Source organism: Perca fluviatilis, chromosome 7 (genome assembly GCF_010015445.1).
Source record: "Perca fluviatilis chromosome 7, GENO_Pfluv_1.0, whole genome shotgun sequence".
NCBI classification, from domain to species: domain Eukaryota; kingdom Metazoa; phylum Chordata; class Actinopteri; order Perciformes; family Percidae; genus Perca; species Perca fluviatilis.
In genome coordinates this window covers 33,113,716-33,132,869 of record NC_053118.1, presented here as the reverse complement: position 1 = coordinate 33,132,869, position 19,154 = coordinate 33,113,716, and the positions used below count along the sequence as shown (strand labels likewise).

The following is a 19,154-nucleotide window of genomic DNA, read 5'->3' as shown; positions in this document are numbered from 1 at the left end:
TAATACTGTATCTGAAGTCTCTTTTATATAGGCCTTAGTGGTCCCCTAATACTGTATCTGAAGTCTCTTTTATATAGGCCTTAGTGGTCCCCTAATACTGTATCTGAAGTCTCTTTTATATATGACCTTAGTGGTCCCCTAATACTGTATCTGAAGTCTCTTTTATATAGACCTTAGTGGTCCCCTAATACTGTATCTGAAGTCTCTTTTATATAGGTCTTAGTGGTCCCCTAATACTGTATCTGAAGTCTCTTTTATATAGACCTTAGTGGCCCCTTAATACTGTATCTGAAGTCTCTTTTATATAGGCCTTAGTGGTCCCCTAATACTGTATCTGAAGTCTCTTTTATATAGACCTTAGTGGTCCCCTAATACTGTATCTGAAGTCTCTTTTATATAGACCTTAGTGGTCCCCTAATACTGTATCTGAAGTCTCTTTTATATAGGTCTTAGTGGTCCCCTAATACTGTATCTGAAGTCTCTTTTATATAGACCTTAGTGGTCCCCTAATACTGTATCTGAAGTCTCTTTTATATAGACCTTAGTGGTCCCCTAATACTGTATCTGAATTCTCTTTCCCGAAATTCAGCCTTGGTGCAGAATTACAGCCACTAGAGCCAGTCCCACAATACTTACTTGTAATGTATCATTTCTGTGTCTGTAGCTATTGAGGAGGAGAGGGGGGTGGGGGGGCAAGGTGGAGGGGTGTGGCCTTGGCCTGTTTAGTGTAACTGTGTGGTACAAAGCATAATACAAGATATTAATTTAATCTTGCACACAATGTGTATGTAAGGGGGCCATTACCATAATATACAGAGTAATCTGAATAAATGGATGTTTATATTCAGCAATTTATTTACATTTTATATGATTCCTATTGATTTCGTAGTGGATGTGTTTTTTTTTTTCCATCTGTCCATCTACTTTGGTCCAGAGACCTTGACAACATCTGGCACACTGCCACGCAGTGCGCTGGCCTTTCACCCAGCATCCTCACGGGTCACTACACATCCCTGCAACGACTCACTGCATTTCCATCCATGCAACAACTTACTGCATTTCCAAGACGTTTGCAGCGCACAGTCATGCTCCCCTGACAGTGAATCCTCACAATTTAATTGACCTCCCCGACCTTTCCTTTTTGTTCCACCATTACACCAAAACACTTCCACACTAGAAATATCATGTTCATATTATATATATATATATATATATATATATATATATATCAACATGCTAATTTTTGTCATTGGAGGAATGTTTTTCATTTCCATCTTTTCCACCCTCAGGACAAATTTCAACTTTGCACACAGGACATCTCATGACCTCACTCTGTTGATATGTACTGAGCATTTTAAGCACACCTAAAATGACTTTTACCGGGACATTTTATCATGTTAAAATGTCCCTAGAGGCATATACTGTAGAAGGAATCTCACCTCAATAGGTTTTATAAGCAAATAAAATGCAATCATGTGGGCTAAAAGGTAAAAACATACAGGCAAACAGCAAAAATAAAAATAAAGTAAGCAACATGAATCAAGCAAAATCATAAAATAAATAAAATATTAATGTAGTGAGAAAGTGTGTGTGTGTGTGTGTGTGTGTGTGTGTGTGTGTGTGTGTGTGTGTGTGTGTGTGTGTGTGTGTGTGTGTGTGTGTGTGTGTGTGTATCCAACACGTTTGTATGTTGTGAGGTGTAATTCACATTACAGCCTCTAGGAGCCGCTTGTGGGACTAAAATAAAAAGTAAACATTAAATGAATAATATACACGTACATGGTATTATTTCACTGTGTTTAGACACTAAGTAAGGTAACGTCTAAGGTAAAAAATCTCCCCTATTCTCTGAAATATGAGTTATGATTCTCTGGTTTAGTTTTGAGCAGTGGTGTAGTCTAATGTATTGTAGTGAGTATACTGTACTGTATGGGCCCATCGGCAGTAGGCTACAGGGACATTTTGAGCGTCTAAGACTTCATTTCCTGCATTCTGACACACTTTTATGCACCAATTTACGGTGGAAATACCTTTATTTAGCCTATGCGAAGAAAAACAACAGATGACAATTCAAAATATATCAAAATTATAATGGAAAGTATGTTGTTAAGTGCCATTGCGCATTTTTAAGTGGGTATATGGAAATTCTAGAGCATTAGTGGGTATACTGCGTATACCTGCGTATCACGTAGACTAGGCTACACCGGTTTTGAGGCTTTCAGGCGTTAAAACTCTATAAATACATTTAACTTTTGCTTCCTTTTTGTTTTCTCTGTCGCATTGCGTGCGCCCAGTCGCCTCAGGTGGTTAACCAAACAGATCAGCGCGATGCAGCTTTCTGTTTCTGAAGAGGAAGAAACTGCAACAGCTCATGTGACACTTTCATCATAAATAGGCCCATCAACCAGGAAAACACCATCAGAGGGTTCAACACACAGCGGCGATGACAAGTCCCACGGACCAACGTAAGTTTAACACTTTTTCATCAGCTTTCATTCAGATAGTCTGCACTTTATATTTAATATACATTTCTAATAAAAGGGGAATCGGCAATAAGACGCTTTAACGCCGATTTGCTTTTACTTTCGTTTCTATGTTTTTACAAAGGAGTTCCCTTGGTGTTTTCAGGGTGCAGGTGTGGTTATCAAAGTGACGGGAAATAACATGTTGCTGTAACATTGTTACACTGAGGTCGAGTGTGGCTGTGGAGGTTTATTAGGACTGTAAGACGACAAAAGGAATCATCTAAATATATTTCACTGAACTAACTGGACATCCTCAAGGGTATTTAAAACGACGGGCTGAACACTTGTGTTACATTAAACTCTTAAAAAAACTTTTTATGAGCCTGATTGAGGCCTATGTCTTGTTTTTTCTTGTAAATATTTCTGAAATTAGTAATAAGATCAACTAAAGTGATCAACCAAGGCCACTTTCTTCGGATAAAGTCCACTGTATGTACTCAACTTAGCTCTCTGTCAGTGACCGAGAAGTCCACAGAGTTTCAGATTCTGGAGTGTGATCATTAAATTCATATTGATAACGGTATATATACATACTGTATTTGGGTTCATGTTGGTGCTATGTAACTTTGAACTGTCATAGTGACTCAGTCAGGTATTAGGTGACATTTGTAGTCTATTTTGTAGTCTTTTTGTAGTAGAGTACCCGGCTCTTCCGATTTTTGTCCACATAAATGCCCTTAGTTATAATTTGTTATGTTATTAACAGTATTATTAACAGGCAGATATGTATACTAAAATAAGCTTTGAATCATGATTTATTGAGAAAACCAAGGAATTCTATGTAAAATCAGACATTCAGCACCCCCATAAAGCTAGAATGGAACAATCCTTTGTTTCATAAAGACAGCCTACAAGATACATATATAAACAGTGGTGGAAGAAGTATTCAGATCCTTTACTCAATACTTAGTACCACACTGTAAAAATACTCCATTACAAGTAAAAGTCCTGCATTGAAAATGTTACTTAAGTAAAAGTATGTAAGTATCATCTGGAAAATGTACTTAAAGTAGTAAAAGTAAAAGTACTCGATGCAGGAAAAAACCCTCCCATTTTAGAAACTGGAAACGAGCCAAACAGTTCTGTCCATCAACTAAGTGTTTGATCTTCTATAATTTCAGCTGGGCTTGTAGGCCATTATATTATTGGGTAGTTTAATTTAAAATAAACCGAATTGTATGAACTACGTGTGTTTTGTCTGCAAAAATCTTCATTTGTAAAGTACCTAAAGCTGTCAGATGAATGTAGTGGAGTAAAAAGTACAACATTTCGCTCTGTAGAACTAGAAAGTGGCATGGAAAAAAAGACTCAAGTAAAGTACAAGTACCTCAAATTTGTACTCAAGTACCGTATTTGAGTAAATGTACTTAGTTACATTCCACCACTGAATATAAATATATCCAATACATGTGATGATCATGTCATCATGGCAACTGCTGAGTTAGGGTACTGGCACCTTTTTTGGTCCAACTCAGGCACTGTTTGTGTCACCACTTTATTCTCTGCTTAGCTGTTTATCATCTAGTCCTGTAGTCTAATGTTTTGTAGTGGGTATACTGTATATATACTGTATATATATATATTGGCCAGAATCTGCCTTTGGGGGAGGGGAGCCATATCATAGTGGGGGGTCTGGGCGTCGTCCCCTAGAAAAGTTTTGAACATCAATGACTGCATTTCCTATATTCGGAGACACTTTAATGCACCAATTTACGTTGTAAATACCTTTATTCAGCCCATGTGAAGAAGAAAAACACAGATGACAATTCAAAACATATCAAAATTATAATGGAGAGTATGTTGTTGCGTGTCATTGGGCATTTTTAAGTGGGTATATATAAATACTGGAGCATTCTTAGTGGGTATACTGCGTATACCTGTGTATCACGTAGATTACACCACTGGTCCAGTCAGTCAGGTGATACTGGCAGATCTACATACTGATCTTTGTAACTGTGACTGGTTAACATTATCTGCTCTTTGTAGGCTATACTTCCTTATTATTAAACGCTGATTGTGTCTTTGTGGCAGTAAAGACTTCCAGTCTTCTGGAGCTGTTGTAACGACGGCCTTTACAACCGTTTGATTAAACAATAACTGATGTTGACCGTGTAGTGACGGCTCTGATGCGTTTTGGACAAAATTTCTTGCTTCTTCATTAAGTTTCAGTTCTGGTCTTGTGATAGTTGCCTCACTTTGGGATTCATGTCCAGTTCAATAGCTTTTCATTTGTGGACTGCTGACCATCAGATTGAGATCTTGAACACACACACACACGCACACATGCACACACGCACACACACACACACACACACACACACACACACACACACACACACACACACACACAGTGCGCTGGGTTCCAAATCGCTTTTCTATTTACTGTTAGTATGTACTGCGTACAGCTTCCCTTAGACAGTATGTACTGTTGCATGCAGAATGCATAAAATTGGGACATACTACTTCTTCAAAACTTGAACTTGCTGCGCAAAGGATTGTGGGTTAGAGTTACCAGAAAAGCTTGCTGGCTTGCATACCGCAAAATCCAACCAGTGCAGTAGGACATCCTGGTCTTTTTGGCATAATGCATTTGACAAACTCTGTGTTGGGACATACAAAATCTCTTTCTTTCTCTGGGCTGCAACTAACAATTTTTTTTTAATAGTCTTTTAATCTGTCAATTATTTTCTCGATTCATCGGTTAGTTGTTTGTTCTATAAAATGTCCGAAAATGGTCAAAAATGTCGATCAGTGTTTTCCAAAGCTCAAGATGACATCCTCAAAATGTCTTGTTTTGCCCACAACTCAAAGACATTCAGTTTACTGTCACAGAGGAGAGAAGAAACTATTCACATTTGAGAAGCGGGAATCAGAGACGTTCATTTCTTCAAAGGACTCAACCCGATTATTGAAATAGATGGCGATTAATTTAATAGTTGACAACTAATTCATCAATTGATTCATCTCTGCAGCTCTAAATCTCTGAAATACTGGTACTAGAAGGCAGGGACGGTCTTTGAGAGGTCTCAGGTGAAATGTGGGTGATCAGGATGTTCAAAACACCTCAAACTAAACATACAAGCGCTGACCACATCCTCAAAATGAAAGTGGAGTCAGATCAACCGCTCTAAGACTGAAACATTATGAGCTCCACAGCTGTTGATGCTTTTTTTTATTGGTTTGTGTTAGACTGTATAAGATAAGAGATACCTTTTGTTTATCCGCTGCGGAGAAATTTGGTTTTTGCTTTTTTTTGTTAGCTTTGTTGCACCTGTTAGGACAAGAAAAATGTACAGCTTTATCATTGTTATTGGAAAAGTTATTGTGACCTAATAAATTCCCATCAAAGGTCTGGCCCACTTAACCTGAGCAGAGGTCTTGTCAGCCACAATAACTGAAATCACCTGTGTGGGTGTTCAGAGGCTTTAAGTGAGCTCTCAAGAAGAAGTGTTGGGTTTCTGCTTTGCAAACTTGCTGAATAGTGCTAATAACGGAGTAAGGGTAATGGGTCAAGGTCTTTCTTGGACAAGAATGTGCAATTAGGTGCAATAATCTATGCGTAATATGTGCAATATCAGATATTATTGTAGTCTGACGTGTTCCAGCTACTTATGTTCACACATAATTCAGTTCACGTACTTTATTTTCAATAGCATTTGTATAATCCGCTGTATAACAACATAATATAATAACAGAATATAACAGAAAAAACTTTAAAAAAATTAGGTACTCTAACTATGATGGACTGTTATTGTCGGATGTGATGTCATTCTATTTGACACTAAGTTACGAAACATTTTTCAAAACATTTTTATGTAGATGTTGTGATTGTTTTACGTAGACCTCAGGAAACGTAACTGCTGCATTGTTTGCAGCTACTACTAGTTGTTTTCTTAGTCCTATTTTGACTTAAATCTGACTCCGAGCAACTTAAATGTAACAATCAATAAGCGTTTTGTGATTCTGAAGAGGTCTTAAACAAACAAACAATAAGTTATGATTTGTATCTGGATCAGAGTTTAACAAAAGTCCCTTCTTTGCTTTTGACTTCGGCACTCATCGCAACCTCTGAGAACATTGTGCCATCACTGATGTGAGACCTGGATCCTCTTTGTGGTTTTTCTGAAGCGAACACCAGTCGTGTGTGTTTCTGACTCAAAGGCCTTATTCCCCAAGGCGGTTTGTTTTCTTGGCGAGCTGCAAAAGGTCAGACTACATCCTGTCTAGGGCTGCACGATATGAGGAAAATAGCTAATGGCGATTATTTTGACTGGTATTGCAATTGCGATTTGATTCACGATATTGGAGGGAATGATCATTTTTGTATCATTATTCTCATTTTCATTTGACGGAAAAAAATATATGATTATATAGTGTGAATTCTTTAGTCTGTAGGATACGATTTGAAGGCCGGGATGTCTCTGCAGCACCACAATACTTACTTCAGAATGGTTTGACAGCATATTTAGCCTTTAACCCTTGTGTTGTCTTTGGGTCAAATTTGACCCGTTTCAAAATATCTAAATCAGAAATATGGCTGTCTCTTTAACTACCTAATTTTAATTACCCCAAAATAACATGGATGATTCCATACAATGGGCTTTGCAAGTACAACAAAAGATCGGATCTCTACTTATTTTATTGAATTTTGGGTGTTTTATTTAATGTTTCGAAACAGTATCCTCACTGAACGTTGACATATACAAGTCTGTGATTATCCTTCCTTTATATATTATAATATTAGTCTAAATAATTTATAATTTCTGCTTTTTAAAATCAAGAATTAGGCAATTTCCTATATATATAAGGTTTATTGACCATGAATTTAAAAAATAAGTGTAAAACTGGTGGAAATAAGTTTGTTAGTGGTTTTTATACATGGTAGTAAAAAGAAGCGTTAAAAGTGCAGTAGTTAAGACTTATAAAACTAACTTTCTGTCATATTTGCTGAAACTGATCCTATGTTCCAATAGAACTACATGAAGCAGGTAATTAAAAAAAAAAAAATCCAGCTACAGCCTGTAGTGTGATTTGCAAAAATCCACAGTTCCCTGTTCAGATGCACCAATCAGGGCCAGGGGTGGTGTCTAACTGCGTGTCAATCACTGCTCATGCACATTCATTCTCCCTTGTGGGGGTAGGGGCTGTTCAAATTTTTTGGCTAAGTCCTGGATCTTCACAGCACCTTTAAACGTCAAAAAAAGTGATAAGACATTGAAAGAAGTGCCAAAAGTGTCGGAAAAAAGAGACAAAAACGTCAGAAAAAGTGTTAATTTTCACCAGGGAGGACCCACGTACATGGTCGAATGAAAGACAACACAAGGGTTGAGAAATATTGCTTCCCCACCCCCCTGCGATTTGGATATTGCACTAGTCCATAAAGCGATTCCGATAACATTGCTATTAATTGTGCAGCCCTAATGCTGGCTTTTCATGTGGTCCATGTGTGTGTGTTTACAGGCGTGATGTTTGCGAGCCTGCTGCTCGTCTCCCTGTGTGTCGGGGCAGCGGCCATGATTGACAGCCGGCTGGACGACCACTGGGAGCTGTGGAAGAAGACGCACGAGAAGAAGTACCAAAATGAAGTATGTTATAATAAAAAAAAAAAAAAGGATGTAAATATATTTGTAGGCGCTAAAATCTATAAGATTTGATGTAAGATTCCTCATGTACTTATACAGTATTTGACCCTATGCTCTCTTACTGTACGCCTTGAGGTGGAGGATGTGCGCCGCAGGGAATTGTGGGAGAAGAACCTGATGCTCATCACCATGCACAACCTGGAGGCCTCGATGGGGCTTCACACCTACGACCTCGGCATGAACCACATGGGAGACTTGGTGAGGCACTCGCTTGATACTGATGGGGGAAACTGTTATGATTTTTATTGATTCATGATTGACACATCTATTCAAATGGCACAGTATTATTAATGACGGTGGAAGGTCAGATGGATACAGATTAGATACAGTTTGACTAGTTTGGACTTTTAAGTTCCACAGTTAATCATTATAATAAAGTATAATTAGGTATTTACAAAGTATTTATACAAATGCAGTTGTTGTCCTTTAATGCTTCGTAACAAAAATTCTTATTAGTATTATGTAACTTACTTATTATTAAATTATTTGACAATCCTATTTGCTAGAATACTAACAAGGTGCCACGTAACTGGCACATTCATATATAACATAAAAACATTTGTTCAAATAACCAACATTCACCATAAAACAAGTGCAGGTAGGTTGTGATAATACATATATATAATGCTCAGACCATAATCATAATTAAATGTTGTGCAGATCAGTAAAATGAATGTACTTTGTAAGAACTTTTAAGGAAAAACTCCGGAGCAGCACAACTCATTTCACATATATGTGAAGATGGTTCGGGAGACTTTGATGACTTACAGAGAAGCATTTAATGGATTGTCATTTGAGGAGAAACTTTAGGCCACAGGTGTCAAACTCAAGGCCCGTGGGCCAAATCCGGCCTCTCGCAAATTTTGATCCGGCCCCCGCATATCAATTTAGGTTCACAATAGATTTTGGCCCGCGTAGTTGTGCGCCAATCCAAAAAGACAAACTGCAATTACGCCACACTTAAAGCACAATTTGAGACACAGAAATTCCCACACAGCCTGTGAAACAGGTTGGTGTTAGTCGGGTGGCCTACTTCATTTTTAAAATGTAATCAGAATGCATTGTTTTGCTTGAATTGCTAAATTCTATGATGGCTAAGGAACGTTTTGGCTGAATCTTTTAGGGCTTTATGTGAGACATACTATACAATCAAAAATCTTTTTTTATTAAATCAAAGCATGTCAACAAAGTATACATGTCTGGCCCTTGGTGTGATCCTCATTTTCCAGTGTGGCCCTTAGTGAAGCTGAGTTTGACACCCCCCTAAAGTTAAGGCCATGTATGCTCATGCTATGTAAGGTTGAGACAGTCTCAACCTGACATAGCATGAGTTCTTAAGCTGGAAATCCCGCCACAAGAACAATAATACCATGCAAAATGTGAAATATGGGGTGCAGAATAATTACGTGTGTAGATTTCGAGTTTGCAAATTAGTTTGCGATAAATACTCATAGAGCACAAAGAGTGTTTAAAAATCATCTTGAAATAGTCCCTAAAAATGCACAATTTCCTCCTGTTTAAGTGATTTTTAAGAATCTATAGTGCGGAGTTTCTTCCCATGAGGAAGTCTAAGTAATGACAACAAAACTGGCGGCGCGTCCACATGGTACAAGCTTTCCGTGATCACGCACCACCCCCACGCCCCCTTCACACAGTTGCTAGTAGCCACCATGGTAGCCACGGAGGATTAAAAAAACATGATGGACTCTTCAGAAGAGGTCATTATCTTCACTTGAGTTTCTGCACGGGAAAGTCACCGGATGACACAATCTTCTGAACATAGCCATACTGAGATATACAGAGAGAGTCGTGTGGAGCCTTAATAGTCTTAATTAGCTTTGTCAACGTAATTCGACATTTATGAGCCTTTATTTAAAAGTGAAACAACACTTGTGTGTTTTAAAGTTTGACGTTTGACTAAAGTTCTTTCACATTGTCATGTGATATATTGTTATTGTAAAAAAATATTGATTACAGCTAGGTCTGTCACGATAACAAATATTGCTGGACGATAAATTGTCCCAGAAATCATTGCGATAAACGATAATATTGTCTGTAATAATGCAGGTACGCCTTTTCAAAGATCAATAAACTTTTATTTCTAAAGAATATTTAATTATTTAATAACTGGAAGACATTTTAAATATCCCCAATAAATGAACAAAACAACCAAAAACAATAAATAAAATGGACTCTCAGTCTCTGTTAACAAAAAATGCACTGGAATAAAAACCAAACCCAATCAAAAACAATAAATAAAATGGAAATTCTTCCGGCCGCGATAATTTCCATTTAAGATGGAGCTCATTTTTATTAATCATGCGATTAATTGATTTATTGCATATTGCGACAGGCCCAATTGTTACAGCTGCAGTCACATAAAAAGCTTCAGATAATCGAGGAAATAAATAACAGTACGTTTACTTCATGCAGAATGTAAATGAGTACATTTTATCGTTTCACTCTTTGGCCCTTCCGCTGGTCTAACTTTTCTTTGTCTGACCAACTGTACTTTCTTGACGCAGGCCTTTGATTCTTTACTGATGATTGGAAGGAGAGCTCAGTTTTAGTTCTCAGGAATCAGCCAAACTGAATATTTCCAGAGAATCTTTGACCCAGATCGAGGCGATGTTAAAGGACGCAAAGCAAACACCGCTTTAATCCTTCAGTCCTTTAGTCACTCATTAATTTAGACCCGGAACATACTGTAGGCTATTCACAACATACTGTGTGTGGTGAACACATCCTTGAGGAGCTGTGGATCAGTGGTCGAGCTAAGAGCAGAAATCCTCTCATTACTTCAGCAAAGAATCAAAGGCCTGCGTCAAGAAAGTACAGTTGGTCAGACAAAGAAAAGTTAGACCAGCGGAAGGGCCAAAGAGTGAAATGATAAAATGTACTCATTTACATTCTGCATGAGGTTAAAGCAAACATACTGCCATTTATTTCCCCTATTATCTGAAGCTTCTTTATGTGACTACAGCTGAAACAATTGAGGGTCGCCAGTTTATAACTGGGGGAGAAGAAGTACAGTTTTTCCAATGTGAGAATTTGATTTGTTTTATAAAGGTGTTGGACTGTTGGTCGAATAAGACAAGACAATTGAAGGGAAGGTATCACTTTGGGCTCTGCTAAAAAATGATGGGCGTATTTTACTATTTTTCTGACGCTTTATAGACAAATTTATTAATCAGGAAAGTAATAATAACAGATTTCAGTCCAATCGGAATAAAAAAACAGATCGTTTACCCAATTACTCAATTCCTGTCCTTTCAAATCTATATTCACAACCCTGCTAAATGAATACAGGCTATTTGAAAGGGAGCTCATTGCTGCTCATTTCATCCGTTGTTATCTGCTTCCTCACAGACACAAGAGGAGATCCTGCAGTCGTACGCCACACTCACCGTTCCCACCGACATCCAGAGGGCACCATCTGCCTTTGTGGGGACATACGGCGCTGATGTACCCGACACCATGGACTGGAGACAGAAGGGCTGTGTCACCAGTGTTAAGATGCAGGTAAAGATAACCCTTGTGTTGTCCTCCCATGTCAAAATTAACACTTTCTTTTAACACGTTTTTGTAGCATTTTTTGACATTTTCTGTGCTTTTTCCCCCACTACCACCAGTATACACTTACACCAACTTGATACAACTATTTTCATATATTGTCATATATAATATATTCATATTTTAAACTCATTTTTAGGATTTTAGTCAATAAACCTCATGCATCCTTTGTACGGTAATAAGGTCTTTATTTATTTTTCTTTTCTTTTCTTTTTTTTTTAATTAATGTCGTTATATAAATGCCTTATGATGTGATTTCTGCTGCAAACTAATTTCCCCACGGGGAAAATAAATAAACAAACAAACAAACAAACTTTATGAAATTTTTATCTAATTTTAGAGTTTAAAAAAAATGCAGAAAGTATACGTTATTATGACTGATAGTTAAGATCAGGGGATGTTTATGGATAATCACACTGACTGTCAAAGTTTAGTCAAAAGTTTATGAAAACCCCCAAAAGTCAATGATAGTATTGAACTGATCCTTACTTGTACTTGTGAAGAGCGTTTCATGGAACCATCTGTGTTACTTTCGGGCAATTTGGTTGAAAGAAACCCAAATTTCTGATGTAGAAACTTTCAAATTTCACCCGAGGACAACAGGAGGGATAAACATACTCTGATTTGTTGGTGGAAGCAGAGAAGTCTTGTGTCTCACAGTGACACAATCGATGCAGCCGTCATGCCACACAATCCATGTTTGTCCCTTTTTCGCACAGGAAGTCGTCGCCACAACTGCCACTTTTGCAAGTTTTTTTTGGTTGCCACATCCACTTTGCTTTTGGTGCTGAAGAGGTGTGAGATCACCGCCTGACACACATTGACGCCACATAGTCTGGTTCACCTTCCGACCGCTGTCGGTTTGAACTTTTCAGCTTTGGAAATAACATGGCTTTTTCTACGTACACTTATGCTTTTTGTATAAATGATTTGAAAAAAAAAAAGTTATAAATGTGTATACAGCCGTTATTTGTGTTCAAAATGTTTTTATTTGGTATTCCAGCAGACGATCATTTGCAACTACACTTTTTTTACAAACATAAAACTGACAACTTAACAAAAATACATCTCTCTCTCAATCTCCCACCCCCACCCAAAAGTGCTATCCAGTGGTAAAGGCAGGTAATGACGGCGTGCAGATTAATCACTAGCTTGCAAAAAAGAAATAAAAGGGGACCACGTTTTTTCAAATAACAAAATCTTGTCTTTTAGAGCATACCTAATTCTTTCTAAATGTAGTGTACCAGTCAACTCTGTCAGCCACAGTTTAAGCGTTGGAGCTTCCTTTTTCTTCCAAAACATAAGAATAAGTTTCTTAGCAGAAATTAAACCATATGAAACAAAATGTTGTTGCACCAGTGTAAGTCTCAAAAACTCCTCAGAAACTCCAAGTATAATTAAAATAGGATCTGGTTCAAAATGTATGCCCAGTGCATCTGAAAAAACCTGGAAAATCTTATTCCAGAAACTTTGTAATTTTGGACACATAACATAGCAATGAGACAGGCTGGCATCTATGATTTGACATTTGTCACATAAAGGAGACTACAGCCGTTATTTGGCCTCTTAGACCCCAAATATCCCAGTGTTAAAATTCAAATTATTTTGTACTTCATAGTTATTGTTTATTACACCTTGCATGGCTGGAATTATAATTTTTTTCTGTGTTAAGAATAATACAAAATACTTTTTTTAGGACACATAGCCACCTAGTACTCAACAGACACACACACACACACACACATAAACACCTTGTACACGTGTTTATGTACAGTATATCAAAATGTACATTTCATGTCTTTTAGGTTTTTATTCTGCTATATGCACTTTATTTAAACATACGTGTATAGACACGTTGTGATGGACCCTTTCACTTTTAGAGGTTTTATGTTTTTGTCTCATACTTTATTTTCAGTCTTTAGCTTGGTTCCGAAAAAATGATATGATAACTATTTTTTGTAGTCAAAAGTGAGATATTTAAACTACAGGTCATAAATACATTATTTTTCCCCACAAAGTTTTATCTCTTGAAGTTCCTAATCATAACCCTAACTGTCAGTGGTAAAACAAGTTGTGTAAAAAAATCTGAATCTGTTTTCTTGGCCAAGTATACTTACATACACAAGGAATTTGACTTTGGTAGGTGTTAACTCTCTATACATTCACCAAATAGACATGTAGTAGTAAACATTCAGTAGACAAATAGTAATATAGACACATACTGTATAATAGAGACAACAATATACATATAGGCACAGACCAAAATAATCTACAAAAATACAAATATACAAATAAGACATAATATCAAGACAAGTATACATGGAGTGGGACACGATGATCACGATGATCAACAAAAGACATCAAACCGAACAAAAGTCAGAATCGCTTTAATAAGTCATTATTAATTTATTACCTATTTTCTTGCGAACCGAGTCTTAAGATCTTGTTGTGGAAGGTCAATAATAAGAAAGTGTAGTATTTTAAAAGAGATCTTGTTTCCAAATCTGCAAAGAAGTTGATTTACAATGTGAAGAAGAATAACTGGTGTTGTGCAGATGAGTATCATTCGACCAGAGACTCTCAAGTATTGATTTTGGAATTCCTTCTGTTCTGTGCAACGTGTTAGATATAATAGACAAAGAAGCAAATTTCCCAGAGAATCAGCAGAGTTCTTTAACCTCTCAAACTCTGCTGGACCCTGCGTTGGCTCTGTCTTTATAAACTCATGTTGTGTTGCCAAACATGGATATGTGAAGTCTTCCATTTAACTCTGAAGCTAGTCTATATCCACTTGTGGGATTGTTCATGTGCCGCCAGAAGTTCCGCCGGGTGTCTTTTATTTCGTCCGGATGTCCGTTACCTTCCGCATACTTTGTGTTGCCATTTCTGGTCTGGTAAATCCAGACAGCTAGCTAGACTATCTGTCCAATCTGAGTTTTCTATTGCACGACTAAAACAACCTTTGAACGTGCACACGTTCCACCAAAACAAGTTCCTTCCCGAGGCTATTGTGCAGAGGCACCGTTGCTCCGTCTGGCGCTTAGCACCGCCCAAGACGATTGTGATTGGTTTAAAGAAATGCCGATAAACCAGAGCACGTTTTTCTTTCATCCCGGAATTCTGTGTGAACTAGCCAGACCTTCCTTCGCAGCGCTGTGGAGGAAGGTCTGGCAATGCGAGACTACTCTGAAGCTAATAAAGAAGAAAAGAAATGCACTGTGTATGACATTACAGTAACACCACTCGTTTGTATCCAGGGTTCGTGTGGCTCCTGCTGGGCCTTCAGTGCCGCCGGGGCCCTGGAGGGCCAGTTAGCCAAGACAACAGGGAAGCTGGTGGACCTCAGCCCCCAAAACCTGGTGGACTGTTCAGGCAAATATGGCAACTTTGGCTGCAATGGTGGCTTCATGCACAAAGCCTTCCAGTACGTCATCGACAACCAGGGCATCGACTCGGACGCCTCATACCCCTACACGGGACAGGTGAGTAACTGCTTTAATCCTGCTGCTCTAACATGCAGCAAGGGGATTTGGAACATTCATTAAACTTGTAAAGAAAACGTGTAAAGGCAAGGTGTAATGTTTGTTTCAACATTAGGGGGGACAAATTATAGTTTTGAGTATCAAACACTTCAATTTCCTGCATTCTGGTGAACTTTTCTGCAACAATTTGTGCTTTTCCTGCATGCAAATGTCTTTACTCATGTAAATATTATTATTATTATTATTATTATTATTATTAATTCATAATGTGCTGTATTGTTCAAAACTTTCTGCAGATTCAAAACATTACACGTGTTTGGGGATGTTTTTTTTTAGGAATTATTCACATCTTATCAACAAATACTTGCTTGCCAATGCATTTAAACTTGTAATGTAAAAAAAATGTATTGCCTATGTGTTAAGAATTCAAACACAGAAACAAAAGTCAAATATACACACTAGTATATTGACATATCGTCATCGCAATATTAACTGGCACAATACACATATTGCAAAAGGCTGTGACAGCACGTTTTTCTCCCATCCTGGAATGCTGTGTAGACTAGACAGACCCTCCTCCGCAGCATTGTGGAGCAAGGTCTGACAAAGCGAGACTAAGTTAAGTCAGACGTTTCAACCGGGAAAATCTGACTCTCCGACTCTGACTGGAACGTAGCATCTAGACCGATTCTGTAATCTGTAATCTGTAGGTGTCCTGAGATAACTTCTGTTGGGAGTTGACACTATAAATAAAATTGAATTGAATTATGAAGACAGCCCAAAAACAAAACAGGAAGTTGAGGACAGTGTTGTTATCCCACTTGACATGACATTTAAACATGGTGTGGTGTTTTAAACATAAGGAATCCAGTGCAAACTTCAGGTTTACAGTTTAAAAAAATTCCTGTATTAGACAACAATGTGGGTGTACGAGAAGTTAAGTCCGACCCTCCAGGCTGTAGACTGCAACTTGTCTGCGCTCTGCTGTTAATGTCTCTTTGGAGCAACAACAAATTAATTCGGAGCGGACAACGTGTTTGTCCTCCGGGCTTCATCTGGTTTGCTGTTGTTCGTGTTTGTGTGGAGGAGGAGGAGGAGGAGGAGGAGGAGGAGGAGAGGAGGAGGAGGAGGAGGAGGAGGAGGGCAGTTCGGAGCCAATCCGACAGACTGTTCCAGCCTCGCGGAGGTGTTGTGGCTCCAATTCACCCGGAAAAAAAAAAAGTTACAAATTCTATCAGTGATGTGAAATATTCTCTTAATAAGCACAGTGACAAGTGTCTTTGTCTGAGAGTTACTCACCTGCTAAAGTTGGAAAAATTTAACAAAACAAAGCTTCTGGGAAAATAAATAAATAATAACTTAACATTTTACATGTTTTAAACGTCAAATTGGCAATTTGAAATGTGGGCAAGAGTGTGGCACATAGTATATTCTGGGGACACAGTATGTATTAGGCTAATTCATTTTTAATGACAGATACGCCCATTTCATTTATTTTTTTTATGTGTAGTATAGAATGTGTACAAACGCACGAGCTCATGCGTTGGCACAGTGTAGCCTTCATAAACTGTTGCACTGCCTTCTTTAGTTAGTCAGACATCTGATATACGAGAGTAAAGTTTGTCAGTGAAGAAGCCAACGGACCGACCGTTTTTATTTTATTCTTTCAGATTCAAAATTCTTTTGAATATGTCACCCTGCTGGTCTGCCTACACTATGGGTGTAACATATTTCGGCGTAACTTCTTTGATATTAATGAACGTCCGTTACATTCAAGCCATTGCCAAATGAGTTGCTACAAAGCTAATTAAGACTATCAGCTCCACCAAAAATCTCTCTGTATTTCTCAGTATGGCTATGTTCAGAAAATGATGTCGTCCGCTCGCAGAAAAACGAGTGAAGATAATGACCTCTTCTGAAGAGTCCATCATGTTTTTTAATCCTCCGTGTCCTCCTTGGCTACTAGCAACTGCGAGGAGGGGGGGGTGGGGGTGGTGCGTGATCACCGAAGGCTTGTATCATGTGGATGTTCCGACAGTTTTGTTGTCATTGCTTAGAATTCCTCATGGGGGCAGCAGAAACTACGCACTGTAGCTGTAATACCATCAGGGATATTTCACACAGTGGTAATCGTAGGTTTTAACCCATGTTCGTCTTCTTACTCCAGTCCCAACCGTGCCGCTACAACCCGAAGAACCGCGCCGCCAACTGCTCCAGTTACAGCTTCCTGCCTTATGGGGACGAGGGTGCTCTGAAGCAGGCGCTTGCCACCATTGGACCCATTTCAGTGGCGATCGACGCCACGAAGCCCAGATTCACCTTCTACAGGAGTGGTATGTTACACATCATCAGCTGCACAGGCTCTCATCTTCATTGCACTAGTACAGTGCCTGTTCAAAATGGGGAGATCTTAATATATAGGGCTGCTTGATTATGGAACAAAATCATAATCCAGTGTTTCCTCTATGTTGATTTTGTAGTGGCCGCCCACCATGGCAAAATTTCTGCCACCATGGTATCAGAAATAGGGCTGTACACAAACACTTGTTGTTCGGACAGATCTGCCCCCACTGCTAAAAAGAAATTCTAAAGGAAACATTATAATCACTATTATTTTGGTCAATATTGAAGTTACGATTGTTTAACACGATTACTCATTGACTTTTGGAAAGATGTTGCTTTTGTTAAACTTAAAAAACTGTGAAACAGTTAAACAAATCAACAGTGAAAACACCTTGAACTGTGAAATGTCCTTTTGTTTTCCCCCCATTCAGAACACACGACAAAATAAGAGTTTACTTGCAAAACGTAATGTGCTAAATAGTCATTCTTTTTCTAGATGATTCTGTTTTTGTCAGGATCGTCAGGAGCCAAAATTGTATCCGCAATTGAAATTTGATTAATTGCACAGCCCTATTACCATATAACGTTTTCTCAAAACACGTGAATCAAAAATCAGATTATAGGCAAACAAATTCGGTGTTAAAATTGAAAAACATAAATGCGAAAAACAGGTGAGACATTTTCACTGATCTCCCCTAAATCCCTGTCTAGTTCAAACATACATTGTGGGGGGTGTTTGTGTTTTTTTTTTTTTTTTTTTTTTTTTTTTTTGGGGGGGGGAAAAACAGAGAAACACCCACCGGCGGGGGGGTCAATTTTTTTCACCACCCACAGAGGGTTTGGATATTTTTGCTCACATGAGTTTAGTGGTAGAACAGACTAGAGCCTGACCGATATACAGTGCCTTGCGAAAGTATTCGGCCCCCTTGAACTTTTCGACCTTTTGCCACATTTCAGGCCTCAAACATAAAGATATAAAACTGTAATTTTTTGTGAAGAATCAACAACAAGTGGGACACAATCATGAAGTGGAACGAAATTTATTGGATATTTCAAACCTTTTAAACAAATAAAAAACTGAAATATTGGGCGTGCAAAATTATTCAGCCCCCTTAAGTTAATACTTTGTAGCGCCACCTTTTGCTGCGATTACAGCTGTAAGTCGCTTGGGGTATGTCTCTATCAGTTTTGCACATCGAGAGACTGACATTTTTGCCCATTCCTCCTTGCAAAACAGCTCGAGATCAGTGAGGTTGGATGGAGAGCGTTTGTGAACAGCAGTTTTCAGTTCTTTCCACAGATTCTCGATTGGATTCAGGTCTGGACTTTGACTTGGCCATTCTAACACCTGGATATGTTTATTTGTGAACCATTCCATTGTAGATTTTGCTTTATGTTTGGTTTATCATTGTCTTGTTGGAAGACAAATCTCCGTCCCAGTCTCAGGTCTTTTGCAGACTCCATCAGGTTTTCTTCCAGAATGGTCCTGTATTTGGCTCCATCCATCTTCCCATCAATTTTAACCATCTTCCCTGTCCCTGCTGAAGAAAAGCAGGCCCAAACCATGATGCTGCCACCACCATGTTTGA

The 19,154-nt window shown here is 38.4% G+C and overlaps 1 protein-coding gene across 1 annotated transcript; it reads left to right on the top strand.

Moving 5' to 3' along the window:
- Positions 1–2,310: 2,310 nt before the first annotated feature.
- On the top strand, positions 2,311–17,653 carry LOC120562448 (cathepsin S-like). The gene is made up of 6 exons (XM_039806160.1): positions 2,311–2,465; positions 7,986–8,110; positions 8,243–8,365; positions 11,537–11,689; positions 14,998–15,222; positions 17,390–17,653. The coding sequence occupies exons 1-6, from the start codon at positions 2,444–2,446 to the stop codon at positions 17,651–17,653; spliced, it is 912 nt and encodes a 303-aa protein (XP_039662094.1). The 5' UTR covers positions 2,311–2,443.
- Positions 17,654–19,154: the final 1,501 nt, after the last annotated feature.